Here is a 20,211-nt window from a genome sequence, read left to right as displayed (position 1 = left end):
TTCCAAAGAGTCTTCAGCCTCTTCGCTCGATCGCCATGTGCATTCAAGCTTCCTTCTACGCACTCTCTCGCAAATACTCAGTCGTGCCAACAGAACACCACTGCTTCACATTTCCACAGTAAAGAGTTACAGACCTTTGGCTATCTCCTTGGATCTTCTGGCTTCTCGCAAGCCTATATTGCTTTAAATCTGTGACCTGCTTCCCCCTCTAAGCTTGGAGCCTTTCTCTGCTCCTCACTCTTAACTTCATTTTAACAGCACCTTTTCCAGATTCCTGTTCATTCCCTTTGACTAGAAAGTCTTCTCAGGAACCCCCATCTTCTGTTTTCTGGGAAATCTGCTTCCTGCAGCTCCCTGCTGTACAGCTTCTCCTGGCAGTTAGTTTCATCTTTAGTTTAAACTTGTTATCTGTCCCTTTCCTCTGCTGTTTCTGTTGTCATTTCCTTCAACCTTAGAGCAGACTGAGCAACTGCAATCAAAATGCTATTGGTTTGTGTGTGTGTGTGTGTGTGGGGGGGGGGGGGGCTCTCTCTCTGTATCCCTGTTGCTAGGCAACAGCACAGTTTTTTTCAACTCCCTTCAAGAGTCATAAAATCTCATTAAGGTGCAGGCAGCTTTTAAAGTGAAACTAAAACTCAGGTTTTATCCTTTTAACCCACAAAAAACAGAAATACAAATTAAACTTAAAGATATACCTTATTCCTAACACACCCAAATACACATATAACTTACTTAAACTATCTTTATTTCTTAACACTAGCTGTTTCTTTGTTCCACCCAAACCGATTCTACTTCTTGGTCTTTAGAACTAAGGTCACCTTTCACTACAGTATTAATGACCTCTTTAATTAACAGAGCCACCCCACCACCTTTTCCCAGCTTCCTGTCCCTCCTGATTGTTGCATATCTTTGGATATTCAGATCCCAGCTTTGGGTTCCTTGTTACCACATCTGTGTAATGGCTATCAGGTCATATGTATGAATTTCTATTTCAGCTGTCAATTGATTTGTTTTATTGTGAATGCTGCAGGCATTCAGATACAGAGCTTTTAATTCAATTTTTCTTACTGGTTTTGGAAACTCTGGCCCTATCCGCTGGCACACTCTTAAGTTTGCAACCACTGTTCCTTCCTGCCATACTCTTGAGTAAATGGACAATTTAAAGCATAACTGATTATAACCTTTCTGGGGCTCTGGAGACTATCAGTCTAACCACTGTAAACATAGATGCTGCTGCTATTGTCTCCATGTGTGAACAGATTACGCCTTCTTTCCAGCAAAATAACCTGGGTCTCCCTTTAACAGCCCCTTCGTCCAGGCCTGTTGTTAGGCAGACTTCAGAACCAGTCACATGACTCCCTCCATTTTATTCTAAATTAAAGACACAGACCCAAAATATAACTGTCTCATAAACATCGTATTTGTAACAAAATAAATAAACATTAAAACTGAGTTGTTCAAGTTACAATACTCACTAAAGGGAGGTGAAATTGCTAGATATAAGAAAGTACATCATTTCTCAGCTCACAAACTTGTATTGGACCATAGTCATGGTTGCCATTCTATAAAAAGGATATAGAGGTATTGGTAAAGGTGCAAAGAAAGATTTGCAAAGGTAACACCAGAACTTAACAACAGAATACACTCATCAGGAAACAGTGAACATTTCTATAGAAAAAGAGGTCAGGGAATGACTGATGGATGTCTTTAAGATAATAAAAGGGTTGACAGGACAGACATAGAGAAAATGTTTCCACTTATAAATATAAGGTAGTCACTAATAGATCCAATAAGAAATTCAGGAGAAACTTCTTTACCCAAAGAGTGGTAAAAACATGGAAGATATTACCGCTAGAGGTAGTTGAGGTATATAAGCATAGATGTATTTCAGGGAAGGTAGAGAAACACATGGAAGAGAAACGAATAGAAGAACGTGTTGATGATTTAGGTGAAGTAGGGTGGGAGGAGGCTCATATGGAGCATAAACACCAGCATGGACCCAAAGATCTGTTCCTGTGCTGTGCATTCGGTGTAACGATCACCGTTTTGTCAAAGGCACAATCTAGGAACTCTGTCCACTCTCAAGAAAATGATTAATTCAACCGATTTTTGGGAGAGGTGAAGGGGAAAAAGATGGAAACGTAATTAATTAATTAAAAAATTATAAGTCATAGAACTAACATAATCACTGCTATTTTACTGATACTTACAGCACAACATCTCTGGCTACATCTTGCTGTGTTATCAGTCAGACAGCGCTGTAATTCCTGCCGCTAAAATCTCCCAATGTTTGGGCTCCGCGCGGACGGCCCCCCGGTTGCCAGGCAGCGGCCGTAACCAGGCAACGGCGCCTCCGGCACAGGGTGCCGCCTCCTAGCCTGCAGCAATCTTCCATACAACCACCGAGCGCCAGCAAATCGCACGAAAGTGATTCTTCGGACACGTCCTGCGTCTTTTGACTTCAGCTCTTCTCAATAAATAATAAAAACAAACGACCCCTCAGAAGAGATGAAGACTCGCGAGAGGTGGTGGGAATGGGGGGGCCGTGGTGTGCGTGACCTTTGACTCGGGCGGCGCCGGGGAAGCTGGGTATTGTATTGTTTTGGGAGGGGGTGGGGGTGAGCTGTCAGCTGGAGGGTGCAGGCTGCAGGCTGGAGGGGGGGAGACCTGTGTACTACTGTATGTGCTAGTGGGATTGTTGTCTTCTAGTGTAGTCCTTTGCTGCTTGAGTATCCCTTTTTTACCCTTAAAAATAAACAATTATATGTTCTGAGTGAAAAAGGAAAAAAAGAATGAAAGACAAAAGGAAAAAGAAGGACCGCACTTGGGCTGAGGCGGCCCGTTTGGTATGCCTTTTTTTTCTTCTTTTATTTTTAATCAAATCCAGGTCAGGTCAGAGCCAAGCGGATGCAGCAACTGCTGTTGTCTGCCTAGGGCTTTGTTTACTGAGGGTGCATCAACAAAACTGGGCTCTTGCTTCGTAAAGTTTTCATTTCTTTTTTCTTAAGATAATGCAAAGAATCTTATAGGAATAATTTTAAGCCAATAAACTAACCTATAAATCAGTGGGATGTTAGTAGGTTCCAGTTATATATCTGTTGTAAAAGAATGCAAACAATAAATTATTGGTGATCTCAAAATCTCGTCTACAGTGTTTACACTTGATTACATTTTTAATTTATTGAACTGGATGATTAAGAGCAAACATGAATTTTAGCTAGTAACAACAGATCTTCCTTACACAATATTTGCTTTACCAATACCAATACTATAGTTGTTTATGGGAATAAATATCCTCCTAGCATATTGCCACTCAAAAAAACTTATTTTCTCATGTCACTTAATGCTGCCTTGCTACCATGTTTACATCACAGTAACTGAGGAACAGAGCAGTGGCAATAAAGCTTTAAACCCAAACAGGTAGCGGTAGAAACAAATATAAGATATCTTATGCATAATTTAACATTTTATCTAATTTATTATAGCCATGAATTAAATTAATTTGGATTGTTTTGGTACAATTCCTGGTAGCTACAACGTTCCAGCACAAAAGGTGACCATAATTTGGCATAAAATTGCAATCTTTCTTAGCCCAGAAAGATAACTCAAATGGAAAAATTAAATTACAGCAGTAGAAGTCCAGAGGTTGTGAGGAAAGCACACTATAGGGTTGAGTAAAAGGAGCTTTTCTCTGCGTCAGGTTCTTATATGTCTGACCCAATGGCACCAGGTACCCAAAACTGAATGATTGTCTATTTGCCAGTCCTGACACCATTTGCCTTTATAAACACAAAAATTAGTCAGGCAAAAAATAATTGTCTTGAATTTTAGCTGCATAGAAGTTTCCCTTCAATTACTGTTGCATGTGGATATTGGATTGTAAAATTGCATGTAGGATTTGTGAAGGAAACTCAAGAAGCAAAATAACATTGGACTTCATATTCTGCAGAAGAAGTGATTTTTAAGCTTTGCGTTTTAATTATATCACATTTAGCTTTGGGATTAAATGTAGAAAATAAATATATTGACATTTACAAAGCAATTGTGAAAGCTAGAATGGTGGCAGACTTATTCAGACATGATGTGGACTGAACCCTTAGTTTAAGCTGCACAGCTCAGATCATATTGCTTAAAGCTCCAAGAACCAATCCAAATGTAATGGAAAGAGACCAGGTTGAAATACAGTAACAGGGGAGTTGCCAGATTGGAAGCTGAGGCTTGTCCAGTACGAGTTCACTTGATATTTTTCAACTGAGATTTAAAGAATGTCTTGAAGTTGCTGAAGAAGTATTGAAACAGGGAGGAAAGAATGTGAGGCCACAGTGAGTGATAGATGAGCAAGCATGAGGGTTACACTGATGACAAAGGGAGAGCCTTCCCAGGAGAAGGACAATGGAGGAACGAGGTCAAGATTTTAATTCTTTTGAGCTATTAACATTTAAAATTCAAATGTCTTTAACATATTATTGGGGTGTAAATTTTTTTATTTTAAATGTGAAATGGCTGCAGTGTCAAAAGACTTCTCTGTGCATTCCTGAGTTCCCCACCCTCATATGTGAATGCATTACAGTCAGGAAACAATTGTGGGCCTTATTGGACCTGATCGGACACGAGCGTTCTAAAGATGTATCAACAGAAAAGAAGCATTTTTTTGATATCCACATATGTGGTCTTAAAGGTTACAATATAGTTTTGGTGTGCAGATGACTTCATAAATTACTCGAGCATCACTGTGATCTTTATAAGCTGTGAATCTGTTAATAGTGTTACAGTCTCATAGGCTGGAAAATCTGTTTGTGGTGATTAGAAATTGGCATGTGGGCTATCTGAGGATGTTGTTAATTCTCTGCATTATTAGCATTAAAAATACAGTATGTTAAGTATGACTTTTAGCCCTGCGTTTAAGTACCGCCTGGATAGAATTGCCTCTTAAGATTTTGTAAAATATGTAGATGAAGTTTGTATGTTATGAAATTAGCAAGGAAGCTCACTAGCAATGTCATTTACTACAGTTACTAGTTTGACTTCACAGTGGTGTTAGTTAATACTATTGAGTTAAACTACCAGGTTAGCACTGCTGTGTATTTCAGAAAAGTAGAATTTGAGGCTGCCCATTTAATCAGATATGTAAAACTCTGCTTGAAGTACCAGTGATGCTTGTAAAGCTAATAAAGGGTCAGTTCCTTGTTAGCTCTTTATTATCATTAAAAACAAATAGATTGTCATTGAAGTTTTAAAAAATTTTTTAAATAAAGCTGTACTAGGTCAGATGACATATGGAAATTTATCACCATGTTCAAGAATCTCCAAACCAAATTACTAAAGAGAGTTTTTGTTGATGTGATCTAAGACTGCATGCACTCTTCCCTATTTGGATACAGCTCATTTGCCAAAATCCAGACAAGTTACAAAACCCGTGGCAGAACTGAGTGTACATAGTTGTTTTGTTGGAGTTTAACCAGCAAAAATTGCATAACCAATCAACACACAGCACCCTAAATTGCCATTCATAAAAAAGTATTTAATCTCATTAATGCAAATTGAGATTCCAACCCAACTTTAAAGTATGAAGAGACATTGTCTTAATTCAATGTTGCACATGAAGCGTACATGAACTGTGATTTTTGGTTAATTTTTGTGCCTTCTCAGCAGTTTTACCAGCTGCTTGCTCTGTTGTGCCACTTGTCCTGACACCATGGAGGCAACATACCATTCAGGACTCTTGGTTACAGCTACGAATCAGATTGTCTGTCCTACAGTTATGGATTTCCCCACTGCTAATATGCACCCCTTCTGGTATGAAGAGCCAGCTGGTCCTTGAACTTCGCATTCTTGGTGTTCAAGTGATACAACAACAACTTATATTTATTTAATATCTTTAATGCAATAAGATTTCCCCAGGCGATTCACAGGATCATTATAAAACAAAGTATGACACCAAGTCACATAAGGAGATATAATTTCAGATGCCCAAAGATGGACAGAGAGGTAGGTTTTAAGAAGTGTCTTAAGGGAGGAAAGCAAGAAAGAGAGGTGTAGGGAGAGTATTCCAGTGCTTTGGGCCCAGGGAACTAAAGGCGCAGCCATCAATGGTGAAGCAATTAAAATTGGGGCTGCAGGGTGGAGCAATTAAAACTGGGGATGCACAAGAGGCCAGAATTAGAGGGGGGCAAATACCTTATAAGGTTGTGGGCCTGAAGGAGATTACAGAGATAGGAAGGGGCCAGGCTATGGAGGGGCTTGAAAACAAGGATGAGAATTTTTAAATTGGAATTGTTGAACTGGGTGCCAGTGTAGGTCAGCAAGCATCAGGGTGAAGAGTGAACAGCATTTGATGTGAGCAGAGTTTTGGGTGACTTAAGTGAGTGTATTAGAATAGTCAAGTCTGAAAGTAACATAGATGAGGGTTTCTGTAGCAGAAGAGCTGAGGTAGGGGCGGAGATCAGTGATGTTATAGAGGAGGAAATTGACAGTCTTGGTGATATTGTGGTTGAAAGCTCATCTCAGGACCAAATATGACACCAAGATTGTGAATGGTTTAGTTTAGCCTCAGACAGTGGCCAAGGAGAGGAATGGAATCAGTGGTGAGGGATGGTCCGTAAACAATGGCTTCAGTCTTCCCAGTATTTGATTGGAGGAAATTCCTGCCCATTGAGTACTGGATGTGGGATAAGCAGTCTGACAATTTAGAGACGATGGAAGGGTCGAAAGAGGTGATGGTGAGATAGAGCTGGGTAACATCAATTGTATGTGTGGTAACAGGGATGTTTTTGGATGATGTTTCCAAAGGGGGGGAGCATGCAGATGAGAATAGGAGGGAGCCAAAAATAGATTCTTGGGGGACACCAGAGGTAACTGTGGTAATGGGAAGAGAAGCCTTTGATGGCGATTCTCTGGCCAAGGTTAGATGGATAAGAATGAAACTAGGTGAGTGCAGTCTCACCCAGTTGATGACAGTGGAGAAACATTGGAGGAGGATGTGTGTTCACAAAGGCTGCAAACAAGTCAAGAAGGACGAGGAGGGGAAGTTTACCTTTGTCACAGTTACGTAAAATGTCATTTGTGACTTTGACAAGAGCCGTTTCAGTACTATGCCAGGGGTAGAAATCTGATTGGAGGGATTCAAGCGTAGAGTTCCAGGAAAAGATGGGCAAGAATTTGGTAGGTGACAACACGTTCAAGGACACTTTGAAGGGTAGGATGTGAATGGGTCATATTTCCTTATCCATTGTTTGTTAACAGATGGTTAAAGAAACTTTAAACCCCTCTCCAAGCTGTTCTAAAGATCCCACCAGCACTCACTGTCGAAACAAAATAAAAGAAAACAATCAAAGTGATGGAATCCATTTTAATTCTGAATCTTTTTAACTAAATGATTTCTAAATTTCCCTAGTGGCAATTTCTAGTTTTTTTAAAAAGATGCAATTTGGTGACATTCTGTTTTTTTTCCCATGTTGTCTACATTAATCTCTAGTCTTTACCTCCCAAAAGGAAATCTGTCATTGGCAACTTGAATTACTGCAGCTGCATTTCCTAAAGTACAGTTGATCGCTTTTAGTACTGCACATGGGTGGTTGAGACCATATATCTGGACCCCAAGTTGGAACTATTTCTACCCCTATTTCATTGAGTAATGCCATGGCAGATCAGCTAGAATTTACATAATATTTGTTCAAGTATTCTAACTCATTTTAGAAGAAAATCTGATAGATGTCTCGAAATTCTTGTTCTAAAACTGAGAATAATTACTTAGTTGGATTTTTTGTCCTTTCTTTACTGGTGGCAGAAGTTGTCTTGTCTATCTCCATTTCAGAGATTCTGGTCAGATGACTATATCAGTTCCTGATCAAATGTATTGGTTTGTAAAGCACCGCACATCCCTGCTCCTCCCCCCCCATCCCCAAAATAATAGCCAGATCTAAGCAGTTATTGAAACAATTGTTCAATTCAGAAAGCTGGACATCGTATCTAAACAAATTGCGCAATATATTTATATATAAATTATGGTTTGCTTTTTAACTCCTGATGTAGCATGGCAAAATTAATGTAGCCAACATTAAGCTAAAATTAAAGCAAAATACTGTGAATGCTAGGAATTGTAAGGAAAAACACAATGTGCTGGAAAAACTCAACAGATCAGGCAGCACCTGTGGAGAGAGAAACAAGAGTTAACATTTCAGGTTGGTGACATTTCAGTACTGAGGGAGTGCTGCACTGTTGGATGAGGTGTTAAACAAAGGCGCCTGTTCAGGCGGATGTAAAATATTCTATGGCACTATTTCGAAGAAGAGCAGGGTAGTTATCCCCAGTATCCCGGTCAATATTTAACCTTCAATCAACATCACAAAAGAGCAGATTATCCGGTCATTACCACTGAAGGTGGGCGCAGTTGGTCTGTTTGTCTGTAATCAACATATCTCAAAAACTAATGGACAGGTTTTAATGAAACTTGATATTCAGATAGGGTATGGCCCAAGGAAGAACTGATTAGGTTTTGGTGAAGATCCTGGAAATTTTCAAAGGACCTGTTCATATTGGGAGATAGGGAGAATTGACATTTCTTATAATATTGTTGGTTGTTTTATTTAGAATGTTGTTGATTGTTTTAGAATATTGTGGGTGGCTCAACTGCTGTGATGGAATTTGTCACAGTTGTCAAAATGTGATTGAAGTTTTCAAAGCAGGTTGTTGGATGTGGACTGGCTTATGGGTTCCTCAGTGAGGTCAAAGCTCTTAATAAAAAATACTTAAATTTTCAGCTTTGTAATTACAGTGCATCAACCAGGCAAAGTAAAACCTCAGGAAAAAGCAATGTAATTGTAATAATGTTGAGTTAACACAGCATGGCAGAGGTATGCGCTCTATTGAGTGCCCTCTTCACTTGTTATCTCTGTTTTACTGTTTGCTGTTTGTTGCTGTTTGTGCACAAATTGGCTGTCACATTTCCTACATTACAGTAGTGACTACTCTTCAAAAGTACTTCATTGACTGTAAAGTGCTTTGGGAGGTACAGTGGTCATGAAAAGCACTACATAAATGCAAATCTTTCTCTCTCCATAGATACTGCCAGACCTGCTGGGTACTTCCAGCATATTCTGTTTTGATTTAATGCTAAGCTAAATATTAGTTAAAAATGCTTGATTTTTGTCACACATTTGTTCATTGTGACATTCTGAACTACAAATATGAAATCCACAGGAGGGGTAAAAAAAATTACATCATAATTTTAGCACAATTCCTGTGAACAAAGTTCCTCAGGGAAGTATGTTTGGCCCACCTCTCTTTTATCAGATGTGAATGTTAGCAAAATGTTCCATTGCTAATGATGCCCCAGCTTCAGCTATAAATAAGTAAAATCAAAAGGAAAAACTACAATTGCTGAAAATCTGAAATGCAAAGCAGATCAGTCAGCATATGTAAAGGTTAGAAGAATGTAAAGTTAAAAGACAGGTTTATGACATTACAGGTGTGTACCCTTTATCAGAACTGAAGGGTACACACTCAACATGATAACCTATCTTTTCTTTTTACAAATGCTTGATGATCTGTTTTGTACTTTCAGCATTTTCTTTTTTGTTGTAAACATTTAATTCACTAACTTGGTAATTTTAACTCTTCTATTTTAGGACAAATGAATGGAAAAGATGGAATCAATGTCAGCAACTTCAAATTTGTGGAAAGAATATATCCACTTAGTGATGGCAAATCGGGGTATAAATATTCCATCTGCTTCTGTTAGTACAGTCCAGAGCAATAGACCTGATGAGAATGGGCTAGTCTGTGCCCAAACCCAAACTCTACAATAGAGAGAGATGTGGCAAGACCGTCACTTCCATGCAAGTTTTTGATAGCAGCTGTGAAGAGTTACTGCAGGAATACAAGAGCTTTTGCAAATGTCCTGTAACTTTTTCTCACCAGTACAAAAAAAACCTGTGGCATAATTTCATAGATATTTTCTTCTGCCTGTGGAATTCTCAAAAACTGTCAGCCCTTGGAACAAAGCCCCATGAATGGAGAAAAGATGTACAGAAATTACCTTCATATACTGAGTCAGGGTTATTGGAGTATACTCCAATATGTCTCAGCTACCATCAGGGACAGTTCTATGATTTATCTGCTTTTATTTCAGATTCCCTGTATCTATAGTATTTTGCTTTTATATATATCATTTATCTACTTTGATACAGTTGACGCCATGCCTCACCCAGTCCTTTTGCCACTGACTCTTTTATATATAGTTCAAATTGATAATAAATTGATAATCCAGAACATTTACAAAAATGGTTTAGATGTGAAATAGACAAATGGCACTGCTGCGGTTGTGTTAATGAACAATGCTGAACCATTGCGAAGAGAACTACCCTGCATCTAACCCATAAAGAATGTGCTTAATCCAACATTGAGTTCAAAAGCAGCAACATAATATTCACCTAATTTATTTGTTGGAAATAATATTCCCTTATCCAAGTCATGATATATGTGGTGAAAAGCTGAGGTCCCAGTAAAAATCCTTGGAGCACACCATTCTTCATTCCTCATAAATCAGAGTACAATACCTTTATCGATACCCTCTGTTCCCTACCTATGAGCTAATTATTGACCTTTTGTCACAGGTTTACCTCTAAGTCTGTGTGCCCTTGTTTTTGCTAATAATCCCTTGTGTAGGATATTATCATATGCCTTCTAAAAGTCATATGGATCACTAATTTATCCACTATGTTAGTAACCTTACAAAAAATTCAACTAGATTTTTCAGGTAATGACTTACCGTCACAAATCCATATTGTTTCTCTGTCAACTGATTTTTGTCCAAGTGTTACTCTGTCTCTGACGACACATTCTAACAACATCTTTACTGTTGATGTTAAACTGACAAGACCGTAAATTGCCTGATTTATCTCTCCCATTTTTAACACCGGGGTGACTGGCATTTGTGATTTTCCAATCCAATGGCGCAATTCCTAAATGTAGCAAGCATAGGAAAATTATGACTGTTGCATCTGCAATCTGTAGTGCTGTTCACAATTAATTTGTGACCTGGAATATGGTGTTTGATGCTCACTGTTTGCCCATTATTGTATTACAACAAGGTTATTAAAGCAATATAACAAATGACTGTATCAAGGTAAAATGGTAGACATTTTAGTGTTATTGGAAGAAACAGCCTCAGAGATATTCTTTCTTTCTGAAATGTCTTATTTTCAATTATTAACATGATAAGTTTATTTTGCTTAACCTCCCACAATGGAATTGTAATATTTTCTTAAGATGCCAGTTAGTGTACCTAGAACTTTCCTACTCCTAGTTTCCAATAATCAGCATCTTGAACAGATGGACATTCATCATGATCCAGGCTTGGCTGACTGACTTTGGCTTCAATATCCAAGGTCAGCATCTAAGCACCATATAATCATCCCCATCTGTCCCTGCTGCAAACATTAGTCCCCTTAAACAATGCAAAAACAAATCCAAACAACAACTGTTACTTTGGAACTTGTATTTAATGGCTTAAGTTTTATGAAGTGGTGGATTTTTTTCTCCTACTCATACTCAGATATATGTAAATACTCTGCATGGCTTTCATATGACATTGCTTGAAACAGTATACTCTGGATATTGTATTTCCATAGGGGGAGATTTGAAGGAAAAACTCCAACGTACAGCTCTTTGTTATACATATAATTCGGCCACAGCATCTGAAAAGCCCCATCACCCAAGGCTGCAATGAAATCTCCAGCTCATACCCAATGCCCAAAAAAGAGCATACCTGTGTGTGTGTATGTGTGCGTATGTGTTGTAGGCAGGGGAGACGGACTTACATTAAACAACCAATATGATGGATCATTTTCTTGACCTTCCCCCAACTCCCCTGCAGCCTGAGAGTGTTAATTTGTTGTGTGCTTTATGTTATAAATGAAAGCATTATAAAGATTTGTTTTTAATTAGTTCATTTTGCAGTCGTTGTTGGTTCCAGGTTGCTGGTCTGGAAAAAGAAAGAGTAATTGTTTGGCTGGTTGTCTTGGGCTTCTGGGAGCTTTTTTTTTTATCTGTCTGGTCAATGGACTTGGTTGTTATAGGTGCAGAGGCCATTTATCAAAAGCTTTGATTTAGTGAATAGACTATATGCACTAATCAGCATGATTAATTTAACATAGGGCAAAATTTTCTGCCCATCGGGGAGGAAGTGCGGGAGCGGGCGTGGGTGGGAGGCCCTCCGATCGATGCCCCCAATCGGGGACGCACTGCCATTTATTGTGGGCAGGCCAATTAAGGCCCACCCAGCGTGATCTCCTCACAGAAGCACTATGCACTCCCTGTGTAGGCAGGGGGGGAATGGCAAATGCAGAAGTGCACTCCTTCGCGCATGTGCGCGATCTCCCTGAGACTAAGTGCTGCCTCAGGGAGATCGGTTCCCAAAGGGAAATAGTTATTCTTTGGAAAATTTCATTAACCATCTATGTCCCCTCATGTGACAATGTCACGTGAGTTGGGACATGGACATAGCTTTAAGTAAAAGTAAATCTTAATTTTTTAATTCAGTTATGAATCCTCATTTCGCCAGTAGATGAGGTTTCATGCTTTTTCAGGTGGCCGCCAGCACTCCCGACCAGCCCACCAACCTTAAGGTTGGACGGGCAGGTCCACTAATTGCTTTAATTGCTTTTTGTATGGCCTCAATAGGCCGTTGACAAGTCGGCAGGCGCACAGCTGACTTGGCTGCGCCCCCACTGACCTGAAAATGCAAATGACGCGGGATGACATCGGGAATTCCGCCCGACTTAGTCTCAGGGAGATCGGAGTGCTCCTTCATACGCATGCATGAAGGAGCGCACTTCCACATTTGCTATTCCACCTCCCCCCCCACCCCCGGCCCGTACAGGGAGCGCACAGCGCTTCCGTGCGGGCGTCACACTGGGCGGGCCTTAATTGGCGCACCCACAAAAAAATGGTGGTGCGCCCCCAATTGGGGGCGACGATCGGAGGGCCGCCTGCCCACGCCCGCTCCCACACCTCCCCCACAATGGGGGGAAAGTTTTGCCCTATGTTAAATTCTTGCCATAGTAGCTATTTGAACCAATTTTAATGTCTGTTTATGCAAATTTGTGGTATTTTTGTGGTTGTGTACTAAAAACAAAATTTGTAGCTATTTAAATAAATCAAAGGAATAATTAGTTCCTGAGACAAAATTTGAGAATCCATTGGGTGGATAGTGTTTTTCTGATTAAGCTTTTGAAGGTAAAATTTAACTTTCATGGTCCTGTCTTGATTGGATTACTCCAATCAAAGCATTTTCATTGTCAGCCTTGTATTAATTTTTGGCAAAGATGGTGGTTAACAATCTTGACTTATTTAGTAACAGAAATGTGGCACATGACTCTGTTAAAACCAGCATTTGTCAGTTGTCTAATGACTATTGGCAATCTTCCTAGGTGAAGGTAATTGGAATGTCTTTGCGGCTAAGGTGATTCCTAGAAAAAAAGACTTGATGTGCAAAGATTCCAGCAGACTCTACTCACAAGTGGCAAGCTCGATAGACTTGATACCTGAGCCAGGCATATCTGAAATCTTCCAGGACATCACTAAAAATTAATCCACCAGCCAGCCTGGTTCATCAGTGGGGGTGAGGAGGGGTGAGCCTGTCACTGAGAACTGGAATTTTCCCTACTTGTTTCCAGATAATCCTTAATAGTTAGGAGGTTTCTAGTTGAAAAAGCAATGGGAAATTTAGGAGCATGCTGTTCTGATAAATTGTTCAGTACTGATTGGGTAAACTCCAGCAATACCTCAGCACATATTTGGAATCCCTAATACTTGTCTGATCCCTATTTACATCCAAGTTCTCTGGACGAAAGTGAGAAATTCTGGCTATATGGAGCTATTTCCAAAGAAAGAATTATATAATGGGCAAGGAGAAATTTTACCTGCGTATATTTCTGAGAGGCATGATTTAAGCAGTGTAGATTATGGGGATGAGTTTCCATGTATGGCGGACAACCAGTTGACCAAATAAAATAACTTTTTCTCAAAGGAACAAGGGAACGAAAGGCCAATGTGGTAAAACAGATGGCAGTCTGAGAATCATACAATTTTAACTTTGTACTTCAGGCAATCAGATGACCAGATCTTTTCATACAGCTAAACTTTGCATATGGTATTCATCTTATAAGTAAGAGACCAAGAAAACGTTACAGGTACAAATTAACAGTAACCAGTTAATATCAACTGTTGTTTGCTTTTTTTTAAGTGCTCTGAGTTGATTAGAGAACTTGGTTAGTCTAAGTAAGTTCTAGCTGGAAGGAAATCTTGTTGCAAAAATCTACTACCAACTATAAAAGGCAATACCAAGCAGCCATGTTTAAATTATTATATTTTCTACTAAATTATCAGGTCAGTTTAGATTTTAAAATTATGTATTTAAAATTAGGTGATGAATTCTGTGGATAATATTTGACAAACGGGGCAAAAACAAAATCATCTGCACATGGCGGACAGCAAACCTTCATGGAAAGGATAATTCAAAGTAATTTTTAGCCCAGAATTTCCTCTGAACTGCTTTTGCACCAATGTCATTTCAATGAAAGTGCAGCAGAAACTCCATAAGGTGAAGTTATGGTGGCAGAACAACAGTAGTTACGATAAAAAATTTTCCCCGTTATCTGAAAGTAGAGTGAACTTCTTTGGTGAGGCTGCCTCAGCCAGGTACAATCATTTATGCAGGAATAGCTCTTTACAAAACCATTGCAGTTTTTCTTTCAGTCACTGCTGTTGGGAAGGGCTAGCATGTTTCGCCCTCAGTTATCCTGAGGGATAAACATAGCTAATGGAATGCTAGCCAGACAGTGTCCAAGCTCATTTTTAAAAATTTGTTGTTGGGATGCGAGCATTGCTGGCAAGATCCATCCCTAATTGCCCTTGAATTGAGTAGCTTGCTAGGCTATTTCAGAGGACGGTTAATAGTCAACCTCGTTGTTGTGAGTCTGGAGTCACATGTAGGGCAGACGAGGTAAAAATGGCAGATTTCCTCCCCTGAAGGACATTAGTGAAACAGATGAGTTTTTAATGTCAATCCAGTAGTTTCAAGATTATTACTAATGATACTAATATTTAATCTAGATATATTAATTAATTGAATTTAATTTCAATTTTAATTCCTCCAACTGCCATGATGGCATTTGAACTCATGTCTCCGAAGCATTAGTCCAGACTTTGGATTACTAGTCTAGCAACATTACCATTATGCTACTGTACCCTTTGCAATATTGTATATGAGACCACAACAACTGTAATATGCAGATAGTAATTAGTACATAGAAAGTAATCCTTTCAGATAGAGTTTTATACGATGAACAGCAACTTGCACTTATATGGTGCATTTAACATAGTAAAACATTACAAGGCATTTCACAGAAGTGTTATCAAACATAATTTGACAATGAGCCACATAAGGAGCTATTGGGACTGGTGACAAAAAGCTTGGTCAAATAGGTAGGTATTAAGAAGTGTCTTAAAGGAGGAGAAAGAGATAGAGAGGCAGAGAGGTTAGGGAGAGATTCAAGAGCTTAGGGCCTAGGCAGCTGAAGGAATGGTGGAGCGATTAAAGTTGGAGATGCACAAGAGGCCAGAATTGGAGGACCATAGAGATCTCAGAGGTAGGTCTGGAGAAGGTTACAGAGCTAGGGAGTGGTGAGGCCACACAGGGATTTGTAAACAAGGATAAGAATTTTAAAATCAATGTACTGCTAGACCAGGAGTCAATGTAGGTTAATGAGTACAAGGGTAATGATCTTTGTTCTACCTCTGTCTCAGGTATACAAATGGTTGTTTGGTAGTACAGAACTTGAGTATTGCTGAAAAAAGAGATTTTTTTTGTCAAAGCTTTTCACTTGTCAAAGCTTGCACTCAACAGGACAATACCAATGTCAGGAGAAACAACATATTTATACTGTATGAGAGGAGAGTGCTGATTGGTTGGCAAGTGGACTCTGATTAATTGCCTGATTAGTTGGGCATTGCCATGGAGAATGCACCAGGTAATGGTGACTGACAGTTAACTGCTAAACATTGTTTGAAATTTAAACCAGGCAGCTTGACTCTGGTTGGTCAAGAATTCCCGACTCTGTGAACCCGAGTTTTAAAAATGACCACATGCAGGTCGAATTTTTGTTCTGGTGGGGCAGGCTGGATTTCAGGTCGGGCCCACCGGATGAGAATGAGTACGGAAGCTGCCGGGTGTGGAGGCGGACTGGATGGAAGGCCTGCCTTTGTGCTCCAGCACTCTGTTGAATTAAATTTTAAAGAAGAATAAGACAAAAAACAGCCTGCCAGCCCTCATCCTCCACACACTCCCTATGCCCCATCCATGCAACCTATGCCAACTCATGCCAGGCCATGTGCCCCACCTACCATCCTTTACCCTCCATACCAACTCACCTAGTATCCCTTGACAATTCCTTGACAGTTTTCTTACAATTTTGACAGATTTGACAGTTCCTTGACAGCTGAACAGTTCTTTGACAACCAGATAGTTCTTTGACAGTTCCAATGACTTTGGGCGTAAAAAGTGCATAATCATGTTTAATTCTAATAATCCCAAAGGGTGCCTTATCTCTCCCAAAGGTGTCCCAGAATCCTATCCAAAGGGGTATCCTGGCTATCCAAATGAATCCACCTAATTCAGACCACCTCTTACCTGTTATAATCTGCACATTTCGGGTTTTACACTCCTGGCCTATCAAAATCCCACTTCAGTGGAGGCAGCTGATGATTTAAATGGCCAGCTGCATACACATGCAGTGAACCCTGGCCCAACTCAAGTCCTGCCCCTGCAAAGATGGGAAATGCTCGGTTCAGGGGTGGGACTTAGAATTTTCGGCCATTTCCGGGATTTTCGCCATGACAGAGAGCCTCTGCATTGTGGTGAAATCTGGGCCAAGGTCATCTGCTGCTGCTGATGCACAATTCTGAAAAGCCCATGCATGATTGTACAAATTTGAAAAATATGTAAGCATTGGAAACTAAGAAAACATGCATCTTTCCATTTTAGTGAGTCGCTTAAAAAATACTGCAACTATATTGGCCCAGATTTTGGGGTCAGGAGCAAATGACTGACAGTGATCATTCATCACATTTACACTTGCCCATAGACTTTCTATAGGCCTTTCCTCTGCAACTTGCTGTGATCAGGAATCCATTTTGGTGAGCCGCACTCTACTGGAGATCTAGGACTTGTGTGCACAGGCCAAGCAACTGTGTGTCTCCTTAACAAATCAGATTGAAAAATCCTTACTGAGACGTGCAGGGCTGAGCCTTAACTCCCAAAAACATGTGGGTGGGAATTGGGTCAGAGGTTAAAATTCAAAAAGTCTAAAATGGGTCCCAATCTGCCTCTCACCCGCCCACTTCCAGTTAAACAGAACTGGAATGGAGGCAGGACAACCAATCTGCTCATAGCAGGTGGATATGCCACTTAAACATTATAGTGAGGCCCTATGCCTTCATTTAAATGGTCATTCAATTTTTAATTCATGCTGGTTGGGTTTCCAAGGTCTTGGTACATCCGATGGTTAGAATGATCACAATGAGCAAGCTCCATGAGCTAAGTGCCTTTACAGCACTGCTTGTGGGCCAGGAGGAACAAAAGTGTTTCCTCCAGATCTAAAAAGCTACACAGTAAACCATCCTCACTCCATGATCTGTCAGTTTCTCCCACTGCAACTACCATCTGTGTCCCTGCTTAGCCATATCCTTGTGATGTCGGATTTTCCACCTGACAAGCCTGTAGCCTATCAATCAGGCTGGTTGTAGATGGAACAAACAGAAAAAAAAAATCCAAGTTTCCTCAAAACAGGATGGAATGCATCTCCAAGCACAGTCTAAACCAGAAAGTGTAAGTTAGAATAGTTAATTTAGGGCCGAATTATGTACAGAAAACATATCAATTTCCACATGTAAACTGATAAGTCCCAGATCTACATTACCACCAGCTCTCTCAAATCTTCCACTGTCTCTGGTTGTCTAATATCCAGTAGTGGATCGGCATAAATTTCCTCCAATTAAATATTAGGAAGACCACGGCCATTGTCTCTGGCCTCCGTCACAAACTGCGCATTCAAACTATTCCATCCCTCCCCCTGGTAACTGTGAGGCTGAACCAGCCTGTTCACAACCTTGGTGGCATATTTGACCCCAAGGTGAGTTTTCAACCAAATATCTGCACCGAGTCTAAGACCACTTATTTCCACCTCCATAACATCGCCCAACTCCAGCTCTGCCTCAGCTCTTCTGCTGACAAAACGCTCATCCATGCCTTTGTTACCTGCAGACTTGACTATTCTAATGCACTCCTGGCTAGCATCTCACATTCTACACTCCATAAACTTAGGGTTATTCAAAGCTTGCTTGCACCAAACCCCTGTTCTCTCTGACCTATACCAGATCCCAGTTAAGCAACATCTTGATTTTTAAGATTCTCATCTGTTTTCAAGTCCCTCCATAGCGTCATCCCTCCCCATCTCTGTAATCTCCTCTCATCCCATAACCTGCTGAGATATCTGACCCCCACCAATTCTGGCCTTTTGAGCATTCCTGATTTTAACCGCTACATTGTTAGTGGCTATACCTTCAGCTGCCAAGGCTCTAAGCTCTGGAATTGCCTCTCTACACTTCTCCATCTCTCGACCTCTCTTTCCTGTTTTAAGACATCCCTTAAAGCATATCTCTTGGCCAAGCTTTTGGTTATCTACCCTAATATCTCCTTATGTGGCCTTGTCATATCTCCTTATTATATTTTATTTATAATGCTGTTGCAAAGCATCTTGAAACTTTTAACTTAAAGGCACTATATAAGTACAAGTTGTTGTTGTAAGTACTATAACTTCACACCCTTCTATCTATTTTGATGCCGAGTCTCTCAGTGAGATACCAATACAACAAACCTTCTTGGAGGAGCAGGGTAACTTGCACAGCAACTTCTGATCTCTGCATTTAACTGCCTATATGTGGTCGTCGAAAGTTACTGTTCGATTTACTCTTTAATTTCAGTGAACACTGATAGCTTTTTTTCTCTTACAAATTTCTTCTCTCCTCTCCAAGTCCCAAAGGCAAGTGACACATTGTACTGTTGATCAACAAGTATTGGGTGTCTTTTGACACCGTCCGTTCTTCATATGTAAGTCTGGTTAGTTAGCATACTTATCAATCCTGGAGATCACAATTAAGCCACATTGTGGGCTTCTGACCCTAACGGAAGGGTTCGGAAGCCTACGGAAAATCCTGCCCTAGATGTCAGGTACACAGTGTCTATTATATTATTGAGAAGCTTGCATGAAGACCCATAGTGTAGAACGTGGTCAAGGCTGAAAAGGATAAAAGAAAATTTGAGAAGGTTCTGCACAAGAGATTATTAGCAGAAATTAGAGCATACAGAATTGGAGGTAACCACATTGATTGGGTTAAAGAAAGCTTTAAAGAAAGAGAAATAGAGAGATGTGGAGTATTCAGGCATTCCAGAGTAGGAATGAGGCAGCTCAAATATTCAGGTGGTGTCTGGTCACAGAAATTTGATACGGCTTGTGAATGTTAGTCAACCAGGAGATTCTCCTGACACTCTATTATGCAACAGTTTATGATGCCTGCAATCGTTGAAGTGTCCGAGAGGACACCAACTTATATTCATATAGCATATTTGATGTAATAAAATGTCTCAAGGCACTTATCAACAGTAATATTAATAAAAAACATTTTTAACTTTTATTGATATCAAGCTGTAGAAGGGGAAAGCTTGATCAAAAAGGTTAGGTTTATAGGAGCTTCTTAAAAAGGGAGAGAGAGGTAAAGAGGTTAAGAGAAGGAATTTCAGAGCTTAGGGGCCAGGCAACTGAAGGCCAAGGGATAGCATGTAGATGAGAAGCAGCAGGAGGCCAAGAATAGATTCTTAGGGAACTCCAGAGCTAATAAAGAGAGATTGGGATTAAGCCATTTAATGTTATTCTCTAGCTATGATTAGAAAAAGAGGAATGGAACCAAGCTTGGGTGGGTCCATCAACCCGGACAACAAAGGAGAGGCATTGGAGGAAGATGGTATGGTCAACTGTATCGAAAGCCACAGGCAGATTAAGAAAGATGAGAGGGTGTCACAGTCACAAAGGATGTCATGTGTGACTTTAACAAGGGCAATTTCAATATTGTGGCCAAGCAGGAGCCCTGATTATA

The 20,211-nt window shown here is 40.1% G+C and overlaps 2 protein-coding genes and 1 long non-coding RNA gene across 3 annotated transcripts in view; 2 read left to right on the top strand and 1 right to left on the bottom strand.

Annotated features, from left to right (window-relative positions):
* The window catches only part of ccdc178 (coiled-coil domain containing 178), a 587,382-nt gene extending 584,803 nt beyond the window's left edge, over positions 1–2,579 (bottom strand). The window contains exons 1-2 of the mRNA XM_078540576.1: positions 2,211–2,579; positions 1,476–1,562 (exon numbers count right to left, since the gene is read on the bottom strand). The gene's annotated coding sequence lies outside the window, so the exon portion shown is untranslated. The remainder of the gene's footprint in view (positions 1–1,475; positions 1,563–2,210) is intronic.
* Positions 2,580–2,621: 42 nt separating this feature from the next.
* The window catches only part of LOC144680088 (putative Polycomb group protein ASXL3), a 350,418-nt gene continuing 332,828 nt past the window's right edge, over positions 2,622–20,211 (top strand). The window contains exon 1 of the mRNA XM_078541234.1: positions 2,622–2,846. Within this exon, the coding sequence (XP_078397360.1) occupies positions 2,793–2,846 (54 nt within the window). The 5' untranslated portion in view covers positions 2,622–2,792. The remainder of the gene's footprint in view (positions 2,847–20,211) is intronic.
* LOC144679798 (uncharacterized) lies at positions 4,323–11,944 on the top strand. Its single transcript, XR_013576424.1, has 2 exons — positions 4,323–4,405; positions 9,627–11,944. It is a non-coding gene; the product is annotated as an uncharacterized LOC144679798 (long non-coding RNA).

The sequence above is a fragment of the Cetorhinus maximus genome, chromosome 4 (assembly GCF_964194155.1).
Source record: "Cetorhinus maximus chromosome 4, sCetMax3.hap1.1, whole genome shotgun sequence".
Classification (NCBI taxonomy): domain Eukaryota; kingdom Metazoa; phylum Chordata; class Chondrichthyes; order Lamniformes; family Cetorhinidae; genus Cetorhinus; species Cetorhinus maximus.
This window is presented reverse-complemented; position numbering and strand designations above follow the sequence as displayed.